This window comes from Clinocottus analis, unplaced genomic scaffold (assembly GCF_023055335.1).
Source record: "Clinocottus analis isolate CAN_PGR_092001 unplaced genomic scaffold, fCliAna1.0.p SCAF_9, whole genome shotgun sequence".
NCBI classification, from domain to species: domain Eukaryota; kingdom Metazoa; phylum Chordata; class Actinopteri; order Perciformes; family Cottidae; genus Clinocottus; species Clinocottus analis.
This window is the reverse complement of record NW_027176251.1, coordinates 5,223,476-5,247,226: the sequence shown is the minus strand read 5'-3', so window position 1 is coordinate 5,247,226 and position 23,751 is coordinate 5,223,476. Positions and strand designations below refer to the sequence as shown.

At 42.6% G+C, this 23,751-nt stretch overlaps 2 protein-coding genes and 1 non-coding gene across 3 annotated transcripts; 2 read left to right on the top strand and 1 right to left on the bottom strand.

The window, feature by feature from the left end:
* Positions 1 to 2,644: 2,644 nt before the first annotated feature.
* LOC137781314 (DENN domain-containing protein 3-like) lies at positions 2,645 to 13,558 on the top strand. The gene is made up of 27 exons (XM_068570010.1): positions 2,645 to 2,728; positions 3,312 to 3,501; positions 3,693 to 3,764; positions 3,873 to 3,988; positions 4,129 to 4,253; positions 4,366 to 4,477; positions 4,638 to 4,757; positions 4,864 to 4,962; positions 5,577 to 5,696; positions 6,033 to 6,148; positions 6,328 to 6,483; positions 6,590 to 6,686; positions 6,777 to 6,880; positions 7,162 to 7,349; positions 7,474 to 7,633; positions 7,801 to 7,996; positions 8,111 to 8,279; positions 9,177 to 9,436; positions 9,539 to 9,709; positions 10,024 to 10,153; positions 10,257 to 10,364; positions 11,056 to 11,195; positions 11,434 to 11,594; positions 11,722 to 11,858; positions 12,171 to 12,289; positions 12,446 to 12,583; positions 12,942 to 13,558. The coding sequence occupies exons 1-27, from the start codon at positions 2,645 to 2,647 to the stop codon at positions 13,158 to 13,160; spliced, it is 3,807 nt and encodes a 1,268-aa protein (XP_068426111.1). The 3' UTR covers positions 13,161 to 13,558.
* A 534-nt stretch (positions 13,559 to 14,092) lies between these two features.
* LOC137781313 (potassium-transporting ATPase alpha chain 1) lies at positions 14,093 to 23,101 on the bottom strand. Its single transcript, XM_068570009.1, has 24 exons — positions 23,090 to 23,101; positions 22,794 to 22,898; positions 22,551 to 22,610; positions 21,096 to 21,299; positions 20,785 to 20,898; positions 20,464 to 20,598; positions 19,976 to 20,093; positions 19,590 to 19,858; positions 19,299 to 19,377; positions 19,075 to 19,194; positions 18,807 to 18,916; positions 18,483 to 18,617; positions 18,065 to 18,257; positions 17,649 to 17,824; positions 17,356 to 17,492; positions 16,964 to 17,114; positions 16,494 to 16,662; positions 16,008 to 16,162; positions 15,658 to 15,781; positions 15,181 to 15,326; positions 14,927 to 15,060; positions 14,547 to 14,648; positions 14,325 to 14,416; positions 14,093 to 14,234 (listed from the first exon to the last, which is right to left on the bottom strand). The coding sequence occupies exons 1-24, from the start codon at positions 23,099 to 23,101 to the stop codon at positions 14,206 to 14,208; spliced, it is 3,069 nt and encodes a 1,022-aa protein (XP_068426110.1). The 3' UTR covers positions 14,093 to 14,205.
* trnat-ugu (transfer RNA threonine (anticodon UGU)) lies at positions 22,316 to 22,387 on the top strand. Its single transcript has one exon. It is a non-coding gene; the product is annotated as a tRNA-Thr (tRNA).
* Positions 23,102 to 23,751: the final 650 nt, after the last annotated feature.

The following is a 23,751-nucleotide window of genomic DNA, read 5'->3' as shown; positions in this document are numbered from 1 at the left end:
GTTATTCTTTAGTCTTCAATCCAGTAATGAAGGGCTTAAGGCAGCTGCCTAAATAATTTGACTTAATGGTTTAGCCAATACAGTTCACAACGGGTTGTTGATGATGCAATCCAAAGAAATAGGTTATCATTGAAAATACACATATTTTTACTATGTGTCTCTTGTGTGCACTTTACCTGTCTGCTACTGTAATCTTGCACATTTCCCCACTGCAGGACTGATACATAAATATCTCATCTTATAATGTCCTACGAAGCCTCTCACTTCTTCTGTACAACAGCGCCCTCTGGTGGTGCCGTGTAAAAACGCCGTCAGGTTCTGACTTGCTTTCCAAATTATGATCATATATATAAGTACATAAGTAGTCAAGCCAAGATTATATTGGAGGCTCTTATCAGTCTTATTATTCTCGAAAGTATAGACTTCGTGTGATATCACATTGCACTTCTTCAAATCATCAATGCGCATGTTTACACTTCCACATGAGAAACAGGAAGCAGCGAGCGGCAGATGAAAACAGCGCGTGCAAGAGTCGGCTGTGCATTAGGAGAGACTGTACAGCTCCGGACTGTCACGCATGTGGAGCGGGATGAATGAGGAGCCGCTCTGTCGCTCGAGAGGAGGTTAGTGACCTGGCAGAGAAGTCTAACTTTCAAGTGAGACAGTTTATTATCTCGTCGACACGTCGCGACAGACTGGAAACATCCTCTCACCTGCGCTGCTCGTGCTCGTGACCCGGCATCACGAGTCGCAGGTGCAATAACACAGGAGTAACTCCAATGTTGAATATATAACGTAAGACTTTGCTAAAATGTATCCAGCATAGACTGTATGGTTGTAGGTACACATGCATGGACATGTGACGACAACATTATATTGTATACACATTTGCAATTTACAGTTTTACTTCGGATCATAACTGTGTGACAGTAAAGACATATTCGAGCCTACAGGGTTCAATTAGCTCACAGCAGGATCTTCTTGTTTTGCTGTGTACCTTTTGAAATGTTGTCTTTTTTTTCTTTTAACTATAACCGAACTGTTGTCCCCAAACTGGGTACCCTGTGAAGTTGGAGACATGACACAGTGTCAGTTGCTCTGCACTGCTTTTTTTTATTCCATCTAATTGATTCTGAGGGTCAGATGTAAAACTTCTGCAATCATGATATGTTTGCCAGCTTGGTCCTCAAATGACAGTGTTTTAACCACCTCAGGTCTGGAAGAGATGTTAGATTGCTGTGTGTTTATGTCATATCATATCATATCAGCAGATGTAACACTATCATTGTGTGGTTATGGTTTGATGTGGAATGTGCCCCGTTTGTCAAGGATCATATGTTTGTGCTGTACATGATGATGTCAGACCCGACAGCAGCAGGTCATGTGGCGTGCTCTTTTAATTGGTTATTAGTTCAGTAATGCTTGACATTCTTGGATTAGTTATCATTTCATTTCAAACAAGGGATCAGTGTTATCATGTTTATTGTCATGGTCAAACGTGTTTACGGAATCTTTAACAGTAAAATAAGGATAAAAACGTAAATATTTAAGCATACTGTATTTTCTATAGAGAGAGTTATTTTGTGCAGCTCGGCCTCAGCCACAAAAGTCTTATTAGTCTTTTGTTGATATCGACATGTCATCCACGACATCCATTTGTGTGCATGTTTCCATCTGCACACATGCGTGTAATTTTCCAAAAAAAAAGGACCAAACCCGGAAACAGGGAAAATGTGATTTGAAATCATTTTCCGCTCACTGTGGTGACTGTGCAGCAGCATACCATCGCAGGCAAAAGAACAGCAAAGGGATGTAGGATAATGTGTCCATGCTTTATCACATTATGTGGCTGTACAGATAACAATACTCATTGCATGATGAATGTCGTCTGGGTTCATGTATTTCCCCCACATAGCTTGAATCAGATTCACAATTTAGTGGATTTCCAGAGTCGTCATATGGATCCGAGGAACTTCATAATGCCACAAACCAAAAGCGACAAGCTGATAATCTGCTGGCAACAATATTTTGTTCAAAAGATACCGTGCTCAGTATATAATGACGCAGATAATTGAAGAATGAGTCAGTAACAGACAGTATTTATCTGGATTGTCGGTTGATCCCTGGATTTTCAAATCCAAATTGAGTTTCCAAATTTTATTTAAATTACGGCAACAAAATTCATTGCTTTATTTTAATCAATATTCTTTTCTGCAATAAACAAAGTTCAACAAAGTAGTGCATCACATAACTCGGCAGTAGCTCCTGAATTACAGAGAAGCAATGCGGGAAACCTCATCTCTGATGTAATAAAATCAAATTCTTGTAGAGGTAATAATTGCAAAGGAGCGGTTACTTTGAATAGTCCTGTGGTGTAAAAACATGTCTGCAGTGGTGATAATGAGTTGGAACTAACCCTCATGTGACTTTATTTAGCTGGTAGATGTTGTTCTAATGCAGAACAATGAAGATGAGAGAACTGTAACAACTATCTGCCTCATTAACACGACCCATAACTCTTTTACTCATCCGTCTGACATCATTGCTCTTTTCTGTTTGGGTCAGTGGTTGTGATCCAGCAGGTCTGAGTCGGCACCTTGGCCCTGTTCTGCTGGTCCAACTGAGTCCTGGTCTGGTGTCGGTGATGGCGGACCATCTGCCTCCTGTTCTGCTGGAAGCATGCGTGGTGCTCGGAGCTTCTCGTGAGAAACTCAGTGAGGTCTGCCAGGTAGAAATGACCCTTTGTTTGAGTATGGTGAATACTGGTGAACCCCATGCTTCATTAGCTTGTTATGTGTGTTTATCAGGCTCGTCCCATTGAGGTTAAGGTTGCTTCTAGAAACCAAGCCAAGAAAGCAGTAACAAGGCTAATTTTAAACTGCACAACCGTAGCATATCAAAATGCTGGTTCGACTCAAACCTCTCTCTTCGAGGTTTCCTTCTTATAATGACAAAAATATGCCACACCCCCAAAATGTTTTAAAAGAAAAAAAAAAAAGGCTGCAGATTTCCATTTACCAAGGCTGTTCATTATTTTAGACTCAGCAAAGAGGACCATCTTTGGCATTAAAAAAGTATGCACTGACCAAGCGAGAGGAAACACAGAGCCCATTGACCCAGACAACAAACATGTTGTCTAAATATAATGCACAGATAACAATGATGCTTAGTGTCAGGATTAAATATATTTGTTTCCTGCTCCATTATTTTAAATAACCACCTGGAATATGTGTAATGTGGAGGCATATAACATGTATCAAAGCTAATTGTGAAAAGACTAGAGAATCCTTCCCTTCCTATCTCCCTCTCAGGCCATTAACAATGATGAATGTCCAGAGCGCCTCCTGTTGGATCCGGAGGTACTGCACGTCCTGGCGCCTCCTTTTGTGAGCAGACCACTAGCTGAGAGTGAAGCAGTGAGGCCACATGGGAAGAGGCGGCGCTCTTTTCTCCGGAGGAAAAAGGAACAACCTCCTCCAGCTGCAGCAACTCCCATCCAAGGTCTGCCGTCTGTTTGTTTGGTACTTCTATCCGCACATAGCCACACAACAGGCCGTAGTTTGATTTCAAATACAAAACCTCTGTGGAGCCTCGAACATGTTGTTTTCCTCCAGGTTTGTGATTTGTACTTGGCCTATCTTTACCCATGTCGCCGTTAGATATTTGTGTAATTTAGTTTTGTGTCATTTCAGGAAGCGGAAGTGAAGATGTCAGTGTTCCTAAAGATATCGACCTCATGGCTTTACCTCAGCTCTGCTTCCCGGGTATTTGATACACACATATTTGGCTCAACGATTAGCAGTGAAATGGATGTTGTGGCGGTACGATATCATGCCGATGCGTTCACGTGTTTTGTTACTTCTTGTTTCCAGGTGGGCTTCAAGTGACCAATGAACAGAAAGATGAACAATTCCACTTCCTGGTTTTCACTGATGTCTTTGGCAACAAGACCCATGGAGTAGTGATGCAATGTTACCGCCCCATACTGGTACTCAGTACCACATGATTTACTATTTAAGATAGAGAAATAGAACCATTTCAGCTTGTGTCAATAACAGCATGCCCGCATTGAAAAGTTACAAACAACTTAAATGAAATGAATTCTTTCTCTTTCCTGTGTTTTTACAGGAAGAGACGTCTGCTTTACAGAATGGAGCTGGATCCCTCAAGCTCTCTAAACTATTCTCTGCCTACAGTTTCTGTGTCATATCCAAGTATCCTTACTTCACTGCACTTAAAGACTGTCTGTCATGGTGAGAAACAGTGTACGAACCCAACCGGCCCGGCTGATTCAATCGGTTTAGCTTCACCGAACAAAACAATTCACAACCTTCCCTTCTGTTTCTGTTTGCTCTTCTTCGTCAGTCTGTTAATCCAGCTCAGGACTTGTCGTTTATCTGACATGGAGGAGAGAGTGAAGGAGTTTGCAACCAAACTTTCACTGGTGCCTATTCCGCCTCCTGGACAACTACATTTGGTGTGTGTGTGTGTGTGTGTGTGACATGTATAATAGCATGAGTCAGGAGTTATCTGGTTCATATTGCTGTTACATTAATTTCCGCTCCAACGTGTGACTGTGATGCAGCCGGACAGACCGCAGAAGAAAACGCGCTATAACGTTGTGTATTTTGTTCCAGATGTTTACCTTGTGTCCTCTGACCATTGTATTACCATCCAGAGAAGACAAAGACCATAGAGCGATAGATCTAGACCTCCATCTGCCTTTCTTGTGCTTCAAGCCGCAGCAGCTGCTCCAGGTACTGCACACACCTGTCGAGCTGATGTAAAGGAAGCAGGAAGAAGCCGATATCGACTCCTGTCTGTGTCTCCTTTTGTCTGTTTGTCTGTTCCCCGTCTCTGTAGGGGCTGTCTTGTCTCCTGCAGGAGCAGCGGGTGGTGTTGTTTTCTGCTGATTGGGCGAGACTCACGCTGGTGGCGGAGAGCTTCTTGCTTTTTCTGCAGGTCCGTTGAAAATCAGTGTCTGCAAAGGCCACAAGGTGTTATATTCCTCGTTCAGAGCATGAATACCGCATCGAACAATATTATCTATGCAGGGTTATACAGTAGAGTCTACCCGAGTGGAGAATAATGTCGCTCTCCATAGAATCTTCGTTGAATTGCATTAAAAACTCATATACAACTATGGTATTATAATCATTTCATCATATCGAATAAAGTTTTAAACACAACTAAAACATTGGTCTTAGAAGCACAGTGCTACGCGGCTTGCGGTTGTTTAAGTGGAGACAATGCTGCTGTTGTTTAGAAAAAGGACTTCCTGTTGATATTCAGTCAAATAAAAACTCCTTTAGCGTGAATGGATGCTAAAACCTGTGGAAAAAGTTAAAGCACAATACATTTAATATTATAATAGCAATGTAATGACATTTTAAGCTACTCCATTCAGTTTTAAACCGTTCCTTACTCTTGAGTTTGTGCTCTCAACATATCGCGCATGTTGCAATGTAACATTGAAAGGTGTCAAATCTTTCATGATCCTTCACCAAGCCATCCGCCATTTTGTCTTTTGATCGGTTCATTTGTCCACCCGTGCCTCTCTGATGTGTCTCGTCCAGCCTCTGTCGTGGCAGCAGCCATATGTTCCCGTCCTGGCCAGAGGCATGCTGGACTTTCTCATGGCCCCGACTGCCTTCCTCATGGGCTGCCATCTCAGCCATTTTGAAGAGGTTGCCACTGTGAGTACACAAGCCTCCAAATCATGACAACTTATGCCATCCATGGTTTTAGGAAGAAGGAAGGGGAGGGTGACGGGGCTGATAGGAATGCAGAGTGGGGGATGTATATTGTATGGACACAAATGTCTGGTACAAAATATCCATCTTTTCATTATGATGAAAAGAGTAGGTGAACGCGCGAGAGGAAGTCAAGCCTTCCGCTTCATACTTTTAGATTAGATTTTCTAAATAAATATAAAATGAAGAAGGTCATCTGCAGTAGACATAAATACAACTTCTGCAACTTTTATTCCCAGATCTTTTTATCACTTTCATTCTTATTCTTCCTCCTTACAGGAAACAGATGATCTGGTCCTAATCAACATAGATAACGGAAGTGTATCCACTTCTTGTTCTGAGACTCTTGACCTCCCAGAGATTCCCTCGGCCGCTGCAGACTGCTTCACACAGAGGTGCTCGCTGTAATGCCCAGAATAACACAACGACTGCCAGTTTCCACAAGTACTAGAGAATTAACACACGGCGTCTGATGCGGACTGTTGATTTGCAGCTTCACTGATCCTTTTCTCAAACTTGGCGAGAGATATGAATATGTTTCTTTTCGTTCATACAATATGAGTGTGTTTTGCAGGTGTCAGACACTGCAGATTCATTTTGACCTGTATCAGTGCCACCGTGCAAGCTGCACTGACATCAGTGAGCAGCGGGCACGAAGAAGAGCGTGGCAACACGAGCTCAACCTGGACATCCAGAGGATCACACTGGAACTGATCGTCAACATATTCAGGTGCTGTGTGTGCTCTTTCTGTGGAAATCTAACAGGATGGTCCCCCTAAAACAACGTGTGTGTTTTTGAATGTGTACATATGTGTGTGTGTGTGTGGATATAACAGGGATGTTAGCAGTCATCTAAACTATGGACATCGAGTGTTTAACAGTGAAGAGTTCCTGAAAACCAGAGAGCCATCTGAACAGCTGTTTTACAAACAGGTAAATACTCACTTGGTCAAACAAGGTTATTATTGTCGTTCGCTGGAATGATGAGGTGCTGATCTTGAAATCGACACGGCTGTGTTGCAGGTGTTGGAAACACACACCTTCCATTCCTTCCTCAGGGATCGGCTCAACAGGAAAATGGACAATTTTGCTCGAATGGAAGTCAGCACTCGTTCTGAGATGCACAGGTACATTGATAAACCCATCTAAAAAAAACTATACAGTCTTGGAAAAATATGGCTATCCAGTTGCTGATGGCACATCCAGATGTAGTCAGGCACACGTTTAGTGTCAACACAAATGCATAGCCGACTACATTGAAGTGAGTTCACTGACTCTGACCAGTTTCAACCAAATAATCACTGTAATCTTCTTCTCCAACAATATGGCTATTTTTTAATTTCTTTATCTTCTTTTTGTGCTGGAAAAGCACCCTTGAAACGCATTGAATCTGTCATGTTTCGTCTAGGTTGAAGGCTATGGTTGAGGTCTCACGCAGACCCACCATGCAGGTGATTCAAGCCCGGAGACAGAGCTCTATATCAGGGAGCAAGATGAGTAAGAGACTGGGCATGAGCCTCCCTAACCTCGGAGACGATCAAACTCTCAGCTACCGAAGAAACACAATGCTGAGCAGGATCATTATGTCCGACCCCGGTGAGACTCCAGCAGAGGAACAGTCGAGATATAGACAAACAGAAACGTCTGGAAACGATTAAACCTCTCTATGTTCTCCTCCTCTTCACATTTTCTTTGCGCTCCCTACCTCTTTGTGTCCCAGGGCTGAAAACTCCTCCTAAACCAGCAAGACTGTTTAAGCTCCCAGAGTTCCCAGCCTCTCTGTCGTTCCACTCTGTCCAGAGTTATTACAGCGAGCTGATCCAGCTGCTTGGCAAAGCCATCTTCTCTGTCCAAAAGGAGGACTCGATGCTGCTGGCCAGGTATTCTGCTTCTATTATTTTTGTATGTCTTTCTCTGGCATGCCTGTCTGCTTCATTTTTATTTATACAACCAAGTGTTGTACCTCTTTACACTGTTGGTCCTCAGTTGCTGATCATCTTTGTTACACCACAGACTTGAGGATTGATTGCAATACTTCTCTCTGCAGATTCTTCTACTTGCGCGGTTTCATTAACACATTGTGTCGGCGCCGGCTGGACGCTCTGGGCGATTTCCAAAACCTCTACAAGACCGACACCGCCATCTTTCCCACGCAGCTGGTCACATGGCTCGTGGAATCACTGCACCGGGACGAGAGACAGCAAGCTGACAGGCGGCCTGAACTCAAGAGACTTATCTTCAGGGTCAGTCAGTCTTTTTGTAGTGGTGGTTGGAGGGCAAACTCAACAATGTGTTTGGTGGTTTTGTAAGTAGTGATGGTGGACGTGACCGGGTCTTTTTTTATTCTCATCTGTTAGGTGAAGACGGAGAACGAGAAGCTGTCGGTGCAGCCTGACGACCACGTCAAGAGGTTTGAGCTTCCCCGAAAGCATCTGCATCGGGAAGAGTTTGTGCGGTGCGTTCAGGAGTGCGGCATTGCTAAGGACGTAGCAACCATACATCGTCTGTTTGATGCTCTCACTGATGGTAAGTGGAGATCTCTTCTGGAACTGGAGCTTGCAATATACAACCTCAAAAAATGCTCTATTTTGAATGGTTGGTAAATCTTAAAGGCATTGTGTTTCTTTAGCATTTTTTTGATTTGATGGTGATCGTCACTTATGACGATCTAAAAATTTCCTCCTCAAGCATTAAATGAAAATCACTTTTTGCCGACTTTGTGTAATCAGGCAGCCATTAGAGGATCTGTTACACGCAGTTAATTCTCTGTAAGCGTGAAGTAGAGTCTGGACAGCATGTTCTCTTTTACACACACACACACATACACACACACACGCACACACACACACACACACACACACACACACACACACACACACACGCACACAGATTGTAAAATGAATCCTTCCACACATTTAAATGCAAAACTATGTTCTACTGAATGAAGTGGAGGAAACAGATGCACTGTATTCTTATAACATGTGTTTTATTTGTACATATCGACTAAATAGAGACTTCTGGAAAGATTGTGGAATGACTGCAAGTTTCCAGACTCTCTTTCTTTTTTTCTTTTCTCCTCAACATGGTTTTTCCCGTCTTTGTTTTGACTTTCATCTGGCGTGAAAGGCAATCATGCATGGCTCGATGGAATAAAAATAAAACAGACGAAAGTGTACCAGGAACGAATATCAAGCTGAATGGCTTGTAATTGACATGCAGCAGTCTGTTTTGACCACAACACTGTGGATCCTTGTGAATCCAGGCGGCCATTTAGTCACACATGAAGAACACAATGTGCACTATTCTGAGACATCTGAGGTTGAATGTGGAACTAATGTAATCTGTTTGAATGAGGGGCATAGTGTATATGTTCAGCTTGAAATAGCACATGTTTTCTCCCCCTTCAATGTCTCTTTATCCCAGGCCAGCCAGAGCAGGTCGACCCCGAACTATTCAGAGTCTTCTACACCTTCTGGAAGGAGGCGGAAGCTGAGGCACAAGACTTCAACTTGCCTGCTGAGGTCATAGACCATCTTGACAATAGCGAGTGTGTCTACAAGTTGTCGTTGTGTGTCAAGACCTCCCTTGGCGTTGGTAAAATTGCCATGACTCAGAAACGTCTCATCTTGCTTACTGTTGGACGACAGGGCTTCCTGGAAATTACAAAGTTCAGAGACATACAGGTCAAGTGTGAATACCTTTCTCTGAAACCATGTTATCTTTGGATTCTTTATTCATAACCCTGCACTCCTGTTTTAATTAATTACTTCAACATCTTTGTGCAGGAAGTGAAGGTTGCCTCAGCTCCTTTTCTACTTGTTCGTATTCCTTCCCTTCGTATTAAGACGTCTGGTAGGATTGAGGCGTTTGAAGCCAATCTGAAGACCGAGACTGAACTCTGGAACCTTGTGGTGAAAGAGATGTGGGCCGGACGCAAGATGGCCGACCAGCACAAGGTACGACAACGACTGATGGCCTACCACTGGAATAACAAACTCCACATTTTCAAACACTCCACAATCCATCAAGACAACACTTTACCATCGGCCCACCGTGAAGATAACCAGGTCAAATGTGTACCATCGGGGAACTCTGACTTGTGACTTCAATTACAGTAATTTAGTAAACAGTGGGCTTACTGGGGATTTAGTTACGTTTTGACTCAATTGGTCAATTTTCAATTATTTATTTATTTTTTCACATATGTCCTACCCTCTTCGATAGTGTACTATGCTCACATTTCTTTATGGTTTACTTTCCATCTCTTCAGGACCCTCAGTACATGACTGAGGCTCTGACCAACGTTCTGTTAATGGACGCTGTCATGGGCAGCCTACAGTCACAGAGGTCCATCATTGCTGCCTCAAAGTTGGCCTACTTTGATAAGATCACACATGAAGGTCTGAGCTCACTCTTGTGCTACTTATAAATAGCATTATTTGGATTATATACGTAGAAAAACATTGCTGGATAGATTGATACGTCGCTCCTTTCTCTGACCAGTGCCCATGATGGTGCCGAAAACTACCTCAGAGACTCTAAAACACAAGATCAACCCATCACTGGACCTTGCTGAACCTCAGACTGTACATGTGCTGCTATACACTCCAGGTACTCTCAAGAGCAATTCATAAAGTCTGATTATCCAAACATTTTAGTTCTCTACTGCCACACAACGTGTCTCCCCATTGTCTTCTTGTTGTTATTGACTGTCCTTTGCCGTTTAGAGCAACAAAGAAGTGTTTTGTAACAAATGATCCAGTGTTCACACACTGAACCCCTGCATGAACAGAGAGATTCTCACGCACGTTGTAAATGTTTGTATGGCAGCAGATGCTCCAGTGAAACTTATCCACATAACTTAATTAGTCTTGCTGTGCTTTGTATTAGCTGGCGGGATAACAGCTGTTCGTGTAAACAAATGATAGACTGACAGAGAACAAAAGCCACTGGAGGCTACTGGTGTGGTTTGAAGATGTAACTGAATTCAACTAATTATAGCAAACACATTTTTGTTTAAAGAAATGATAGCCATAGCTGAAATATGCATTGATTTGGTATTTCTTTCGTTCAAAGTCCCTGACAAGGAATTGTTCTTCTTTCTATGTATGTATTGCCATTGCCGCTGAAGACATTTATAATTAGTGCGGCCCACTGTGAGACAACTAAAGCAGGGTGGAGGTTCTTATTTTCATGGTGGTGGTGTTGTCCCTCCTCACTAAGCCACTACGCATGCAGCCAGCTCTCACAATTCACTGGCCGACTGCTCGCTCCCCCTCCGTCTCTGTCTGTCTTACCGCAGGTCAGCTGACCTGCAATGATTGGAAGAGTGTGATGAACCCAAAGCTGTGGGTGGCGCTCAGTGGGGGCAAAGTGGTTGTATTCGACGCGGCGAGCTGGTCCATGCTGCAGGACTGCATCCAGGTCGGGGAGTCGCAGCTGGTGAGATGATGGCTATGAGAAACATTTATTTCGAGAGGAACTCAACCAACTTAACAGATGAAAGTGTCACAGCTGTCCTGTGAGGGGGCTGGAGTATACACATGAAAAGGAAATCTGGTGATTTGGGGGTATGCGCAAGCGAGTCAAAGGTCAAGGACCCAGTTGAATGCATACTGCATGCAACAGTACATGCTTTGTAATGCAGTAACGCAGTAACCATTTCACATCGTCTATGTAGAACTGCATGCTGGGATTGGTCCAGGAGCAAGTGTGGATTGGCTCTCAGGACTCAGTAATCTACATCATTGACACTCACAGCATGTCCTGCAACAAACAGCTGACTGAGCACAGACAGGAAGTCACTGGACTCACAGCGGACCCCAGAGATCAACACAACAGGTCGAGACGGGATTATCTCTCGTTAGGATGTCAATTTGATCAAGTTAAACATGGATACAATGTTTTATAAAAGTGAGTAAATGTGTAAATGTCAAAGTGAAAGCTTCCCCCACATTACCTTTCCCAGTCAGCAGACATACTCCTGCAGCTGTGATGGGACGATTCTGCAGTGGGACTCGGCGAGTCTCAAAGTGAAGCGACAGCTCCACTTAAGCTGTGACCGTCTCTCCTCCATACAGATCTATGATGGAACACTGTGGTGCTGTGAGTGCACACTTTTTCCTTTCCATTCTGCTCCTTAACTGTTGTTATTGGTGATTTATTTCATTCACTAAAACTCAAATAACAAACTCCTATCGCATGTATTGCTCTCCACGGAAAGCTTCTGTGCTGCTCGCTGGCTGAATGTCCCCGCTTCTCTCTGTCAGCGTGGCCTTTCATTTTCTCCTTTGCCAACGGCGTTATCCTCATTTGATAGTGTGAACTAAATTGTCAACACTTTACTTTTGAAATGCACCTTACCAGCGGAAAATACCCTGATAGTGGTTTGTTAAAAAAGTGCCCGTGTGTGTGCAGGTTGTGACGACTGCATTGTGGAACTGAAAAAGAGTGGGACTCCACAAAGAAGAGTGGAACTTCCTGATGACTTACGGAGCCTGCCCACTAGCTTCAGCAGCTTCGTCGTCATCCCGGAGGTGATTTTGCAATCCTCAGCTAACGTGTTCCACAATTAAGCAAGTCAGCAGCCATTTAGCAAGTCAATTCGAGTGAGTCAGGCAATTAGGAAACAAAACAATGATGCAAGCCTGCATTAGAAAGTCTGTTTGGGATTTTTGTATTGTTTGTTGCAGCGACGCCAGTTGTGGACGGGCTGTGCAGATTCAGGGGAGTTGTGTCTCTGGCACACGGACGACCACAGACGTCCATCCAAGAGAATCTCTCTGCCAGGCAGCTCAGGAGTCACCTGTATGATTCGAGTCAAGGACCAGGTGAGCCACGATAAGATTCTGTAACATCTGAGTACTAACTCGCTAACTTCTATACGTAATGTGTGCTGAACACTTCCATTTTTTTGGGGGGGTTTATGGGAACACAAAGCAGATCTTGCTTATTGAAGAGGATTCACGTTATAAATGATTCATTTGTTTGGTGCAAATTTGTGAAATGTTGCATTTTTTTTTTACGATTACAAACATGCCTATTGGAGTGTGTCTTGAGTCTGGAGTGGTTATGAAGTTTTAGGTAAATAGTGTAACTAAAACACCTTTTTTTGGTCTGGATTCTCCTCTTTCCTTATTATCACTTAACCCCTGCTACCTTTCCTTGACGTCCTCTGCTACCTCTCAGATCTGGGTGGGCTGTCGTGGCCGGAGCGGGATAGGAGGTCAGTGTGACGGTCAGCTGAGGGGTCAGGTGTTGGTGATGGATGCAGAGAGCCACACTGTGGCGAAGGAGCTGCAGGCCCATTCAGACAGCATCCAAACACTTTGCTCTGCCGAGGATCGATACGTGCTGAGTGGCTCTGCATGCCGGGACGGCAAGATCGCCATCTGGAAAGTCGAGTAGAGATGGAGAAAGTGAAAGAGGAGAGAAGAAGTCGCAAAAAGGTACTTCTGAGTGATACATGTTTGCCCTTTTGACTGCAACAACAAGATCATCCTGTGGGAGGTTCAGAAGACACACGGGAGAGACAGAAATGGTGAAAATGAAAAATGAAACGGAGGTGCAGAGGAAAGATATTTTCTCTGGCTTGCCGGAGTATCTTTTGTGGCCATGTTACAATGGTAATCTAGTTGTTCTGCTGGTGGTTAAAGATATAAGATGGTAAACGCAGCTCATGATATTTTTAGATTTTTATGGAAGAAAGAGCGCTTGAACCAAAAATATGATGTACTGTATGTGAAGGAGATTTGGTTTCTGACAGCAGTCCTGGACTATGATGAGCAGGTCCTTTTTGCTTTGCACACGAGATGTTAAAAGGCAGAGTCTGTGCCTTAAAACTTGATTTTTTTTCTCCATGTTGACAGCAATAAGTCATTAAAACGCTACAATGATTGTCATTCATGTTTCTTTTTCAAGCAAATGATAATATATTCCATTACAGTCGTGTGTGAGGCTATCCCCTCCAGATAGATGCAGCCTCCTGTTTCAAAGTGTATTTTAGAAAGCGATGAAACCGGCTCATAATGGTCTGGCCCCAACTTCAACTTGAGTGAAGATACAACCATAAACAAAACATACACAAATCAATACAGAATTTAAAAAAAAGGAGCACTACTTTTGTTACCAATTTGAGACCGTCATCAGTTTGAAAATGTTTTATTAATGCGAATACAATGCAATCACTGTCGAAGAGCTGCAACGCATTACATTTGTGTGAATTATCAGTTGGTGACTTTAAATAATTATTGCCTTTTTACTTATTTAGGCAGACCCTTAATATTAATGTAATGGTAATATTAAAAGACAATTTAAGCTTTAAATACATAGATCACAAAGTCATGTAGATGTATGGTAAGTTGGGGATGTCTTCTGGGTTAGCAGCATTCTGTTTACAAGTGATGCTTTCATGCAGATGGATGGATGAATGACAGAAAGAGCCTCTCTGGTCTCAGTAGTATAATTCCTGATCCCACCAACCTAAAAGATTACAAGAGATGTATTAATGAATACTGAATAGCTGCAGAGATGTTAACGGTTAAGAAGGAAGGTTAAAGACTCTTGGCTTACTTCCTGGATGTCTTCTGACTCCTAATTTCCTGATCTCGTCATAAACAAAGATTAAAATACCATATGGAACAGGAACAAACCACCACTGCACTCTGGAGAGAAAACACAATATGTAACATACGACCACGTGCTTGTAGGGGGAAAATTACAACATGCAGACCACTTTTCCTTCTAATGCAGTCTGAGCTTTGAGTTCAGATGGTCAGCACTGTGTGCCTTTACCTGATGGGCATGAAGTTGAAGATATTGGGCATTCCAGGGCAGTAACACAGCAGATTACCCAGAAGGAGCTGGAAGATGATGGCAGAAACCAGGACACGGTTCCTGCACAGAAATAAACCCAATGAAATAATCAAAAGACCCAGTTACGACCAATCATCAAGCAGAGGATGTTTTAAATGATGTGACCACAAGGCAATAAGGGAATAATCTTGGAATAATGTCCAATTTTCCATTTTCTTCCCATTCTGTAAATTACTGTGAATGCAGCATTTGCTTCGAGGTGTTCATGTATCCATGACACAGACACAGAATTAAAACTGTAAATGTGGATGTGATAAATTGTGAAGAGCAATGCATGCTGGGCATGGGTCGCCACTGACCTGAAGAAGCCTTGCTGGAACACAGAGAGACGTCGAGTTTTCCTGATCAGCACATCTGAGATCTGACAAATCTCTATGCTGACAAAAAATACAGTGTAGCACGTATACTGCTGGTACAACCTCTGACTGAAGGACTGTAAGCAGAGGACAAAAGAGAGGAGTTATTTGGTGTCTCTGCTTCGACCCAAACACTTTCTGTAGGGTTAACACATGAGACAATGTTTCCAAAGGTAGGATCTACGGTCTCTACGAACCCATTCTTGTCCATAGCTGTCCTGTAAGTCTTGAAGATGAACATCCTCCCACTGAGAACGCAGGCCGATACAATAGAGCGGAAACCAGCCCTCCTGGGCCATGGCTGTGAAATAATCTGTAAAACCTGCGAAAGACTGGATGGCTCCTGAAAACAAGAAGAAGAAGAAGAAGGGAGAACATTGTCAATATTATCTTAACTGTGTATAAATCTAGCTCAATGGCCTTGTGTCACAACTCAGAGGGTCGTGGCTCAGCCTCTCCCAGAGGAATTCTTGTGACGGATATTGTCTTTTCTGCTTTATTGTTCAAAAGTGTAACATCGGCAGACCTGTCGAGCAAAGTTTGTAAGTGGGCTGTCTGTGTATTTGTTGTCTGGCTGAAGTAAATATTCACTTCATCATAACTGTTCTTAAATACAGTGAGTAACGGATACAGTGTGCATGTTTTGTTCACGGCACAGACACACACAGTCTCACCGATCTGGAAGTACGAGTACACGGCCAGGGCTTCGTTTACCAGACGATGTCGACGGGGGTTCCTGGGCTTCAGGTTCATGATGTCACTCTCTGCTTTCTCATAAGCCAGAGAGACAGAGGGGTACTGTAAAGAAGACACAGGAGTGACTTCACTATTCAGGTCGCCAAATCAGCGTTATAACGAGATAAGGGGAGTGTGTGGTGATTCAAAGTCAAAGTGTACAGGTCACAGTGAAATGCAATTAAATAGTGGACAATTGTCCTCTTTGGGGAAAAAAAGACGAGGGTTTGCGTAATGGCCCAAAGTAATTTGCTTTCTTGCTGATCTGGTACTAAGGACAATTACTCACAATGTCAGTGGCGAGTTCGATGAACAGAATAGTGATGCAGCCCAGAGGAAGAGGCACACTGCAGGTGATGTAGATCAGGTATGGAGTCAGCTCAGGAATGTTCTTGGTGAGTGTGTAGGCAATAGACTTCTTCAAGTTGTCAAAGATAAGACGGCCTACACACACACATGCACACACATACATACACATCAATAAATTGGCTCAATACTCTACCCAAACTATTCCTTGCTAAAGTAAATTTTTTCACTTTTATATGTACTTAGATTACATATAGTAACCACAATAATAATCTATACACATTTCATAATACAGTGGGGTTTTTTTTAGTGTTAGTGGTAGTTTATGACAATCTAAGTACTTTAACTATTCATCTGCAACAACCGAGACATCGTGATCTCATCCATGTACGACCACCATCACATGACGAGATGACCAGTGAGCCGTGTCCCGGACCTTGAACCTTGAGTTGAGATTGTTTTGTCTCACCCTGCTCCACTCCAGTGACAATAGAAGCAAAGTTGTCGTCCAACAGGATCATGTCCGCAGCGTTCTTGGCAGCGTCTGATCCGGCGATACCCATGGCGACACCAATATCAGCCTTCTTAAGAGCCGGAGAGTCATTGACGCCATCTCCTGTCACTGCCACAATGGAGCCCTGTGTGGGGTGAACAATAGCAATAGCCTCAACATGTAGTCTGATGATACATGCTGTATATTAATATGTGCAAAGCAATCTCCTCCCATGCTGCGTCCTCATGGACGATCCTCCCAGGGGACCGTATTGAAAAAAGATGTTAGTTTGATGGTGTCTACCCTTGATATCGTTTAAATTGAATGCATAGGAAACAGGATGTGGATACATATTGCTTTTTAATCATACAATGCACCTTAATCATCCCAGGATTGAAAGAACACAGGTCGTAAAATAAGTCGCGTGTGTTTTTGTGCGTATGTACCAGACGTTGACAACTCTCCACAATAATCAGTTTCTGCTGAGGAGATGTTCTCGCGAACACCATCTCAGGATGGTTTCGCAGAGCCTCATCCAGCTCGTCGCTGCTCATGTCTTTCAGCTGACCGCCGCTGATCACACACGCCCGGGCGTCCCTGCACACAGACGACACCGTGACAGAGTTACAGGACATAAATAGGCCAAGGAACGCGCATGCGTTCAGACACTGCAGTCCCGTGACATTCTTGTAAGAAGACAATGATGGAGAACTCTGAGTTGTAGTCACAGAGACATTTTGAGCAGAAATAAGCATTATACTGCAATGGATTGTCCCTTGATGTGTCACAGGGATGAGCGTTGTGCACAGTGTCGACAGCAGTTGCGTTAGTTCAATACCTCTTGTTGACTTGTTCGACAGGAATACGCTTCCTCTGTGCAATGTCTTCCACTGTTTCACTGCCTTCTGAGATGATACCAACGTTGGCGGCGATTGCCCTTGCTGTAATTGGATGGTCCCCAGTAACCATGACAACCTGAAGAGAGGTTGTATGTGTGTATACATGTATGCGCACACACAGAGGGAAATAAACATAAAGTCATAACGTGAACGACGCAGTCTCTTGCACACGTTTAAAAAAAAATACAATTTAAACTAGCCCAGATGTGTATATGGGGCAATGTGAACACACCCTGATGCCAGCAGTACGACATTTCATCACTGCATCCGGTACGGTGGCTCTTGGGGGGTCAATCATTGAGATGAGGCCAGCAAAGCACAATCCTGACGTGGGGAAGTTCATCTCATCGGGGTCAAACGGACAGCCACGAGGATATTCCTTCTCATTCAGATAGAGATGACAGAAACCTAGCAGGTTGAAAGGAACAGCACAGCTAATACAAAGTTCCTATTGTATTTCAGAAAAGATAGCTACACAACTAAATTGTAGAAATTATACTGATTGTGTGTTAAGTAACAGAGGCTTTGAAGTTTTATAAGCCACATCAAATAATCTGCCTGTAAAAACATAACATTCAAGAAGAAAAAAAGTCACTTCAGCAAGTCACATAATTAGGTCAAATATGGGTCATAAAAGTACTCTCTCACCCAGCACTCTCTCTCCCAGTCCTCCCAGGTCCATATACGCTGTCTGGAAGGCTTCACTCCACTGTTCATCGAGAGGCAGCTCCTGGCCTTTTATCAAAATGGTGGAGCAGCGCTCCAAGATACGTTCAGGTGCTCCCTTCATCACTAACAGGTAGCGAAGGTCCAGAGGATCCTCCAGTTCATGGATAGATAGCTGGAGAGGGATAGAGAGAGAGGGTTGGTGGAAGCAAAATAAAAATGTATCAGAGCACGTAGATCCACCATGAATCAGGATTATAGTACATTAGTATTATCAAAGTTAGATTAGTTAGGAAATTCCAATGATAACGTTAAATATAATACATCATTTTGCCAACTAAACCTCTGGTGGTGAATTATATAGTAATTGATCAAGGATGTTACAAAGCCCCGCTCCCACCTGGAACTTGTTGGTGGAGTTGAAGGGCACTTCCACTGCTTTCTTGAAGCGCTCACGGTAGTCGGCGATGTTCCCGACAGTGAGCTCAGTGAACTTCAGCAGAGCCGTCTCTGATGCATCTCCTACCACGAGCCTCTGCGTGAGACACAAAGAGACAAAGGGAACACATCTTTTCTTAGAATAAATTGGAGGAAGAAACTGGCTTCTCTAAACCAAAAATAACAATGTAGGCAAAATATGGAATATTACAGCTAGAGCAAGATGTGGCATTTTGTCAGCTCACACTGATGTTGACAACAAATGTCTAAAAACTGAAGCTTGTACCCTGGGAATTGGTATTCCTTCCTGATCAGGTCTGAATGTAGCTCTGTTGCACAGGGAAGCCACCCTTGCCAGTGAACGCCATGTTTCTGATGACTGGTCGAAACTCTGACCTGGGAAACACACATCATCACGCTAAAAGATTACCATGATGTAAAATAATGTTAATCTACTATTATATAGACATTATACCGTTGCTCGCAATAACAGCATTGATTGATTAGTGAAGGAAATGCTTTGAACAATCATAAGCTTTTCTTCATGTGTTAACCTGACTGATCTTCAGTGGTATCAGCAGCATGGATGTGGTTGTCGAACCAAAGGTGAGCTACAGTCATCCTGTTCTGGGTCAAGGTTCCCGTCTTATCAGAACAGATCACTGAAGTGGAGCCTAAACACACACAATTTGATGGGTTACACACATGCATGCTGTAATAACTTAATAGAGAACAAACGTCATCTCAAATCTGCATATCATAATTTAGGCAAACAAACCCAATGTCTCCACAGCCTCCAGATTCTTCACAACACAGTTCTTCCTGGCAAGTCGTTTAGCAGTCAGAGACAGACAAACCTGTTCCCAAAAACAGAAAAGCAGTTACAGATTGACAGGTGTATGTGAGTCATCCACATACATTTAGCATGTATGCACTAATGCACAGGTTGTGATTATCCACAGGTGGCTTCATTCAGAAATGAGCATTACAGTCCAGGTGATAGACATAATGGTAATAACACAACACACAACAATGGCATGAGGAATTTACATTTGTTGAAGTGACTCACAGTAACTGTAGCAAGTAGCCCCTCTGGCACATAAGCCACCACGATAGCCATGAAGAAGATCATGGCTTCCAGGAACTCATATCCGATGAACATGGCAACCACGAAGAAGGTAAACCCGAAAAAGATTGCAAGACCTGCGATGATGTCAACAAAATGTTCGATTTCTATGGCGATGGGTGTCTTTTCGTTGCCGACGCCACTCGCCAAGGTGGCAATTCGACCAATGATGGTTCGATCACCCGTGCTAATGATCATGCCAGTAGCCACACCTGTGAAGGAGAAATTATTCTTGAGTTCACCAACTAAAACATACTGAATAAATGACTAAACCCGTCATATCTAGTCCAGGGTTTGTGTGCATGCAGAGAATGTACCGCTCACAGTACCTTCCAGACAAGTTGTAGAGAAGAAAGCAATGTTTCTAGTCTCCAGTGGATTCTCATGAGTACATTCTGGATTCCTGGTTTGCGGTTCAGACTCGCCGGTCAAAGATGAGTTGTCCACCTGGCACACAAAGTATATTCCCATATAGATCATTACATGTCCACATGAATGGAATGGCCCAACAATAATGCTACAATTCAAAAGAGTGATTTAGTCTTCCTCTGTTTTCTGTTTGTCAAAAACCATTACCCAAACTGGCCCCATATGCTGAAAAATAATATACTTACCTGTTAATACTTATTACTTTACACTGGCTGGCCTACTCAGGATGCTTTAATTAAAGGGTTGAAATTGGTATTTCAATTACTAGCAAACCAAAAGTAGACAGTAGATGTGAAGCCAATACAAGTTTGAGCTTTAATGAATCAAGAGGTGTCAATAATCCATATGAATGTTATACAGTATAGTATAATGTATGTGCGTGATCTACCTTGCAGGCCTGACTAGTGATGATACGAATGTCAGCAGGGACTCTGTCTCCTCCTTTGATCTCCACCAAATCCCCCACCACCAACTGGTGGGCATTGATCTGGTTTTTCTGGCCATCACGGATCACAATGGCTTGCTATTTTTGGGATATCAGGAGTAAATTAGCGAAGATAAAAATGACATAAACACACGGAGAAAGACACAAGGAAGAAAAAGAAAATGGAAAAAGATAAGGGATATGACGTACAAGCAATTGATATTAAATTCAAACAATGTGCAGACATGGAGTTGCACTCTCTAAATTGGTAAATATGCGACTTACCTGAGGCACCAGATTCTTGAAGCTGGCAATGATGTTGGTACTTTTGAATTCTTGGTAGTAACCAAAGCAACCAGTGACAACGACGACAGCAATGAGAGTGATGGCCAAGTACAGCTGAAGTGAGAAAGGAGATATTACCAGACAAACAGATCACAAGCAATGACTGTTGCTGTTTCTTTTTTCTTGCCTTCTCCGTCCCTCTCTGATCCCTCCAGTTCAACGCAACACTCAGTAGCCAAAAATGTATTTCTTTCTCTTTTTTCCCCACAGGGCACTAAAGAAGCAACACTTTAAATGGAAATTTAACCTACATTGTCAAAGCAGGTGACGTTTCCTCTCGCAAGTTCAATTCCAAAGGCGATAAAGCAGATGCAAGCTGCGACCCACATCAGACACTGCAGCCCTCCAGCCAGCTGCCTGGCAAACTTCACATACTCTGGAGTTCCTTTGGGAGGCTTCAGTTCATTGGGACCATCCCTCTCCAAGACTTGGGCGGCAAAGGTGGACGTCAACCCCTGTTGATGGAGACCAGAAAAAACAAACAGATTAAATTGGTTAAAAAAAGACAAAGAAATGGGAGCTTGGAAACATGATGAGCCGAACGGGCCTACACAGAGTGAAATTGTGAGGATGTTGGATATTGGTGAAGGGAAAAAGATCTAAGTGCATAAAATGAAGGAGAATAAAGTGAAAAAAATATATAAAACACCTCATATAAACACCAAGCTGTATGTTGTATGTACTTTCTGAGAGGTTCTTCTTATAAAGTACTCAAAATATCTTGCCTTCTTATCAGATTTTTTGGGATCGTTAACCAAGCTGTGACCAAACTTTGTTGTTGTTCCTAAAGTTAAAAATTCCTTTGCACTAAAAGAAGTTGCCATTTTGCTTCTGTGAACTCATATATGTCATCTACATTTATATACCTGATGATGAAATAGTGAAGATCAAATATGTTTGTTTTTTACAATTTGATTAAATGTCCATTTTGAGTGGACGTGCTTAAATAAATCAGTGTCACCATCGCCCACAGTTAAATTCCTTTGTAGAACAAATGTCCATGCTGGTAGAATAGCACTTTTATCCAGAGATCATTTGATTTTAAAGGACCTACATCAGAGCATGTATGGTTGAACAAATGTAAATACATTCAAAGACAATTCTGCATGCTTAAATTCACCAAAATCTGTCTTTCGATTAAGCCTAATTTCCATATTTAACCTTAACATTTCACTGGTATTGACAACCATCCTGATTTTCAGCTTCTTCTGTTTTCCAATTTTCATCGTTATTATAAACTATTATAACTCCCATGAAAAGACCTGAGGCCACAGCCATTAGTCCATCTCCAAATGCTTCCCAATGTCCTCATTTAGCCATCATTTACATTTGCAGTTCTATCATGTGAGCAGTTACTGCATTCAGCTGGTGCTGCGTCACACAGCTCAGCACACTCCTGGAACTGGTTGAACAAGTCAGACCTACACCCATTATCGTTATAAACGTAAGCTTAAGTCACTGTATTAACATAGGCTCTATAGCTCAGTGGCAGAGCACTGGTCTTGTAAACCAGGGGTCATGAGTTCAAACCTCATTGGAGCCTAATTATTGTATTTTCTTTATCATTTGTGATCCTAAACAAACCTAAGTTACCCAAAAAACTTCCAGTTTATTAAAGGAACTGTATATGCCTGATTTGAAAACACTGAGTAGTTCAACATTGCAAACATTAAAGCAACAAAGTAATTATGTAAGACATGTCTTACCTTGGTAACATTAGAGTTGTACCTCAATTCTAGTTCTTCAATTGTAATCTCATGGTCGTCCTGCAGGTTGAGACAGATTGCAACATTCATTCAGAGCGACCCAAATGTTAGAGGGAAGCTATACGAGTCAATCCAGGGGGTTTCTTCATTGATGGCTGTAAATTGATGCTTACATATGGTCAGAGAGTTCATTACTTAATATTCTCAGTACTTTAAAGTCCTGAGGCGTTTGTCTGTACTTACTATATCCATTTCTTTCTTCATGCCCTCCATTTTCTCCTTCTTATTCATCTTTTTCTTCTTCTTCTTCTCCATCTCTCCATCCATCTCAAACATGTCGTACGTGTTCTAAAGTCAGATAGTCATTGACAAAGTATTAACAAGTACCAACATTAACTAAATTACCTCAGTGATTGGAAAAATAACTTCAACAAAACCATACCAAAATAACTTGTAAAAAGTATTCGTAAAGTAAGGTCCAGTCTATCTGAAAGCTTGATCAACAATTCACAAGTTATCAGCTCTACATGGTTTCCCACCTCTTTCGTCATGGTTGCAGGTGTGTTAGGGGACTGCCCTCCTAAATCAATGGAGGTCCAGACCACTCGATCCTTCTTCTTACCCCCCGGAATTTTGGCTGTCACCTCGGGTCTAGTCCCAAACACACACCCTGTTTCTCTCCCTCTCTCTCTCTCTCACACACACACACACAATGGTCAGAAACAGTACTGGTTTTCTGGAAAAGCCTTTTATAGGCACATGCGCAGAAACACCTTCAGACGCACACACAGATTTATGTTTAAACACGCACTTCAAGACGACTACATGCGTAAAAGTGTAGCTCAGGTAGCAACAATGTCACCCCTAAGCAGGTCACTCACCACACACACACATACAGCAATGCACTCATATCACACTATGCCGGTATCTCTTATCTACCCTCTGCACGTTTCTTTTCCTGATAAACTGATTGGAGTAAAGAAACAGTGAAGGTTAACACAGACCAATGTCATTCCTACCAGTACACCAAATATTAAACTGCATCAATCTACAATGAACGCTGCACTAAACAAATCCAGTCTAGTGTTGTCCATTAATTAAGTCATTCTGGAAGTTAAAATTGCCTCGATATAATAGGCATTTACCAAAGTGTGAATCACTGGCTTTAGTAGCAGAGGGAAAATGTGCCATCTTTCCTGCT